At 39.8% G+C, this 5,997-nt stretch overlaps 1 protein-coding gene across 1 annotated transcript; it reads right to left on the bottom strand.

Annotated features, from left to right (window-relative positions):
• Positions 1-4,672: 4,672 nt before the first annotated feature.
• On the bottom strand, positions 4,673-5,245 carry LOC142175980 (uncharacterized). The gene has a single exon (XM_075242993.1). It carries the CDS (start codon positions 5,243-5,245, stop codon positions 4,673-4,675), a length of 573 nt encoding a protein of 190 aa, XP_075099094.1.
• Positions 5,246-5,997: the final 752 nt, after the last annotated feature.

Genomic DNA, 5,997 nt, shown 5'->3' with positions numbered 1-5,997 from the left:
TTGTGCCTGCGTTTATGCATTCCAATGTCACCATAAGCCCAACCATCTGACGGTCACACTTTTGAATCTCAAGATAAAGTGGTGCTGCCTATTGTTTTACTCCAGATCTCTCGTTAATTTGAGGATGTCTGTAGTACTATGCATCATGCGTGCATATGGTTCCAAATAACATGCTTGGAATAAAGAAAGATAAAGTTGTGAAGCCCACGATGCTGTGTGCAATGTATTAAAAATACACACGAAGCACAGTACATTTGCCCATGATGCATCGTGCATTGTAATAAACTGCAGGCGTGCGTTGTAATCCTCATGCTCATGCCTTCTTGCTTCCTTTGAAAGTCACGCTCACCCCATGCGAATGCCATGCGTGCCCCTCCAGACATGTGAGTAGTCTTGCTTGACCAAAATAGTATATTCCAATTCATTGTCCAGCATGCGTTACATTGCTAGCGTGCAATTCCATGCGAAAACACGCGTGAATCCCAGTTGGAATTTAAAATGTCCTCCCAACTCTTGAAGCTCCTCAGCCCAGTACTCTCCAGCACCCAAACAATTTGAAGCTTGCTTTCATTAAAAAAAATGCTAGAAGCATGCGTGCATTCCATGACTCTGATGAAGCATGCGTGCATTTAAAAATCAAAAGAACACCACTGGCTTTCGTGTCCATCTCTTCTCGAAATCTAGCGTGCTCCACATGCTTAAAGCTGCGATTACTTTTGTTTAATGGTAAGATTCTCCTTGAAATCATGATATCTCTTCACAACTTGTGCATTAGACTCGACTTCACTGCCCCATGCAAACGAGCTGGGCATTCTGTTCCTTTGTTCCCTGCTTGTGCATATCATGATATCTCTTTCAAGGGATTGAGTACCATGTACTAATACCACCCTTTGAAATTGACAATCATGATAAGTCATCTCCACATTACCATTCCCTGCACAGAAACACCAAATGTTAGTATAACAGAAGATCATCAAGATCTCTTCCCATAGGATTCGATCCTGCTGATCAGTTATGTCCATTCTGTTTCTCCTCCTCATTTTGCCTTTGTTCCACTCCACATTTATCTCCTTTTTGGCTTTGTTCCTTCCCATGTCCTCCTAATTCCTTGCAACCTTTACTCTTATGTAAGGACATTGCATCTTATCTTCGTTAACGATCCTCCTTCCTTTTGAGTCTAGATCCCAGAAACCATGGCACTCAGTATTTCCTTCATCTAGAGCATAATTGGCAAGGTGGTCTGCTAATGTATTCCCTTCTCTGAATATGTGAGTGACCTTGATGATACTTTGTTCCTTCAGTCTTAAAATCTCCTCTACATGTTCAGTAATATACCAAGGAGGCTTTTATGATTCCTCTATAATGTTCTTTAGTAGCATAGAATTTGTCTGCAGCCATATCTAGAAATAATTAAATCTTTTGCACATCTTCAATGCCTCCGCAATAGCTACTGCTTCTGATACATTGTTGGTTCCTTCAGAAATCTCCCTTCCTTCTGCATATATCAGATCACCTACCTCATCCCTTATGCAGAAACCAATCAAACTCCTCCCTGGGTTCCCTCTACATGTTCCATCCATATTCACTTTGATCTACCCTCTTGAAGGAAATTCCCATAACACTTTATCATATTTTAGTCGAGGTGTGTACTGCTCCATCATTGTCAGTAAGTCCAGCCACTTGTGAGGCACGTGTAGTCCTGGCTTTTTCAGTTGGACCAGAGCTTGCAAAGTAGATGACACCTGGTAAATAACTCTGCTCACTGACACTATTTCTCCATATTTCAAACTGTTTCTTCTCTTCCACAATTCCCATACAATGCATGCAGGTAAAGCTTGTAATACTGGCTTCAATCTAGGTACAACTGGTGTTGTCCAACACTTTGTAATTGCTTGATGTAATGACAACCCATCTAATGAAATTCCTGCTCTCCTCAAGAAGTAACTCCAAACACTTTTGGCTGCATTGGATGTGAAGAACAGATGTAGTAATGACTCCTCCTTAGGATCAGCACAGCACCAATATTTGGATCGCATGGAGTATCCTAGTTTACGCAAGAAATCATCAAGTGGCAGTTTGGCTTTCCACACCTTCCACAGGAAGAAAGATATCTTGAAAGGTAAACCTTTTACCCATATCATCTTGTAAGCTAATCTTGGGTTGGCTCTTCTTCGCAGGTAATCCCATGCAGATTTTACTGTAAAATGTCCCCTTGTTTCAAGCATCCAGAAGAGAGTATCTAACTATGAACTTTCAGTTAGTGGTCTAATATTCTGCATAATGTGGTGTGCCAAATCTTCAGGTAGGCTCTCAAACATTTTATCCACATTCCACATACCATTTTCAACCAGATCATTTACATTATGAATATCGTCATCGATACCAAACTCTGCAGGCACTTGAAAATATAAGGCTCCCAACTTAGTCCAATTGTCGAACCAGAATTGAGCTGATCCCATTCTCAGTTTCCAGTAGATTTGATGCTCAATCAAGTCCCTACATTCTAGCATTTTTCTCCACACGTGGGATCCACGCTTCCAAGGTACAATTACTGCATTTAGTTTCTTGCAGTACTTTTGACTAATAAATGCACTCCATAAAGTGGGCTTAGTCCTGAAATTCCACCACAATTTGTAGAACAGTGCCTTGGATACGTCATGTAGGGACCTGAACCCTATGCCTCCCTCCTCAAAAGGCATACAAAGGTTAGTCCAAGATGACCAATGTCTAGTGCTCCCTCCTACATTGATGCTCCAGAAAAACTTGGCAAAAATGCTATGTAACTTGTTGATCACATAAATTGGAGGATTAATTGCTGACAACATATGAATTGGGATACTCTGCAGGACATTTGCAATTAAAACAGTTTTGCCTCCTACAGATAGGAGTTTGCCTTTCCATGACTGAAGTTTGTCCATAACCTTGGTGATTAATCCCTGGAAATAGTTCCCCTTCTTTTTGCATAAAAAATAGGACAGCCAAGATAGGTCATAGGGAAACATTGTCTTCGTATACCTATAATCCTTTCCACCTTGTTAATCACCTCATTATCCGTTAAATGATGTAGGTATATGGCTGATTTGGCTTTGTTCACCAGTTGACCAGATGATGATTCATAAGCTTGCAAAACCTCCATGACAAGTCTCAACGAAGTTTCAGCAGATGAGCAGAAAATGATTGTATCATCAGCGTATGATAGATGATTTATTTTTGGGCTCCATTTTGGCATTCCAAAACCACAGAAATACAGGTTAGTGTGTAGTGAATTCAATCCCCGAGAAAGTGCTTCTGCTGCCAGAATGAATAGAGTTGGTGACAAAGGGTCACCCTGTTTAACTCCCCTCGATGATTTGAAGAAACCATTAGGCTGACCATTTATAAGAACAGAGTACTAATTGTTCCCAATCAAATCAAATATCAAGCCAATAAAAGCTTCAGGAAATCCCATTTTCCTTATTATTTTGGTCAGGAATAGCCATGATAGCCTATCATAAGCTTTTGTCATATCAAGCTTAATCACAACGTTTGGACCCGCTTTTGTTCTCAACCTGATATCCGTAATGATTTCTTGAGTTAACAGCACGTTCTCAACTATGCTTCTACCCTTCACAAAACCTACTTGTTCCTCCGAGATTATGTTTGGTAATAATTCAACCAACCTCTCATGAATAACCCTAGATAAAATCTTGTTAACAAAGTTGCTAAGACTGATTGGTCTCATGTCCGCAAAGGTCGTAACTTCTTTTTTCTTTGGTAATAAAACCAGGTTTGTGTGCGTCACACTCTTTGGAAACTGCTGACCGCAAAAGAAAGCCTTGACCATGCGGACTACATCTTCTTCAATAATTTCCCAGCATGTTTGGTAAAAGGCTCCAGTGAATCCATCTGGTCCACCAGCTGAGTCTTCATTCAACCCCATAACTACTCTCTTCACTTCTTCATTGGAAGGCAAGACCATCAATCTTTTTTGTTGATCACTATCTACCATTGAAGGTACATGATTTAGAATGTCAAAATCATTTGGAACTGCAGTCTCAGTAAATTGATCCTTGTAGAACTTTATTGCTTCTTCTGCTATTAAGTGATCTTCTTCGATCCAGTTACCAAGGTTATCCTGGATCCTTGATAATTTCAGTCTCTTCCTTCTCCCATTAACTTGAGCGTGGAAGAATTTAGTGTTTCTATCGCCATCTTTGAACCATGACATGCCAGCTTTTTGTCTCCAGAATTCTTCTTCTAATGCAAGATATTTAATCATTTCAGCTTGGACCTGTTTTAATCTTTGTCTATTCATCTGTGTAGGATTGACTTCAAATTGTCTTTCATGAACGAAGACCACCTCCTCAAGGCTTGCAATCTTCTGGAATATATCTCCATATGTAGCTCTACTCCAGGTAGATAGTGCTTGTTTAAGCTTCTTTAACTTGTAGTTAAAAATGCAGAAAGGGTTAGCACTAAAATCAGCATTCCAATTCTCCTTTACTACATCTTTGAAGGTTTCATGCTTTGTCCAGAAGTTAAGAAATCTGAATGACTTCTTAATTGGAGGAGTTTCTATATCACATTTCAGCAGCATTGGGCAATGATCAGACCCAATTTTGGATAGGTGAGTTATCTCCAATCCAGGAAATGTTTGTTGCAATTCATTATTGCCAAAACATATGTCCAATCTTTAAAAAATGCAGTCCTCCTCTGATCTTCCATTCCACCATGTAAATATGCTTCCTTTAAAACCCAAGTCTGTCAAATTGCAGGTATTGATGCAATGTATGAAGTCATCTACTTCAATGAGAGAAACTGGCAAGCCCCCATATTTCTCTTCCTCATCCCATATCACATTAAAGTCTCCTCCAACTAGCCAAGGTACTGTCATATCTGATGCCATTGCATACAACGTATCCCATAGTTCTATTCTTTCAGTGCGATCACATTTGGCATAGACTAGTGTAAGGATGAGCTCAACATGTGTTTCAGAGTGCATTAATCTCAAAGTAAGCTGTTGAGTCATGTTATATAAAATAGTAACCTCAAAAATTTCATCAATAAAAGCCCAAATTGTGTTTGACACATTCACCACAGCCTGTGCCAAACCAATTCTTGCTCTATACCTCTCCATTTCGTGAGACTGTTGCATAGGCTCAAGGATGCCTATGAACTCAAAATGATGTTTTCTGTGCATTGTAATCAGCCTTTCAAATACTTGCACTGTGTTTACTGACCTGACATTCCATATAATGGCATCCATTAAATGTTTTGGGATTTGGACAGTGTTCTCCTTGTTTTTACTCCACTAACTGGGACAGTAGAAGTCTCTTTTGACTGTTTCTTTTTTCCCTTTAATGCAGATTTTACTAGTTCAATAACCCTTGGCGACAGATCTCCCTGCTTGGCAACATTAAGGAAATTTTGTGCAGTGGATTCCTCATCCATGTCTCTACCTTTAAGTTCTGCATGGTGAACTTGATCATGTGCTTCTACTGCCTCTTTTGATGAAACAATATCCTCTGCCTGGTTGATAAGTTCGGCATCTTTTTCAGCATGTTCATTGGTCAACAGCATTGTATTGTTCAATGGAACGTTACTTCCTGCTACATCCTGCACGGTGCTCAATGGAACAATACTTCTTGCATAAACCTGCACTGTCATAGCTTGGTTCTTGTCTGCATTCTTGTCTTGTTTCTTGTCTGCATTTTCAGCTTCTTTCAGGACATCACTAACAGCCTTATGTGAAGTCCCTCCTGGATCTATAATATTAATGTTCCCCTCTTTTGTCTTTTCTGTTGCTGCATTTGTGCATTCACTGATGCTTTGAATATTGATTGCATTGGCATTACCATTAACACTTTGATCCTCATCTTCCACTTCATTTCCTCCAAATTCTTCATCACTATGCATTGTATCTGGAATCTGACCATCTGCTAAGTCTTCCTCTGTTTGGTTGAGCCATAATCTCCCTCCTGCCCCTTTTTCTTTTTTCATTGGTCCTGAATTTCTCAA

This window comes from Nicotiana tabacum, chromosome 22 (genome assembly GCF_000715075.1).
Source record: "Nicotiana tabacum cultivar K326 chromosome 22, ASM71507v2, whole genome shotgun sequence".
NCBI classification, from domain to species: Eukaryota; Viridiplantae; Streptophyta; class Magnoliopsida; order Solanales; family Solanaceae; genus Nicotiana; species Nicotiana tabacum.
The sequence above is the reverse complement of the archived record's forward strand: the minus strand, read 5'-3'. Positions and strand labels throughout refer to the sequence as shown.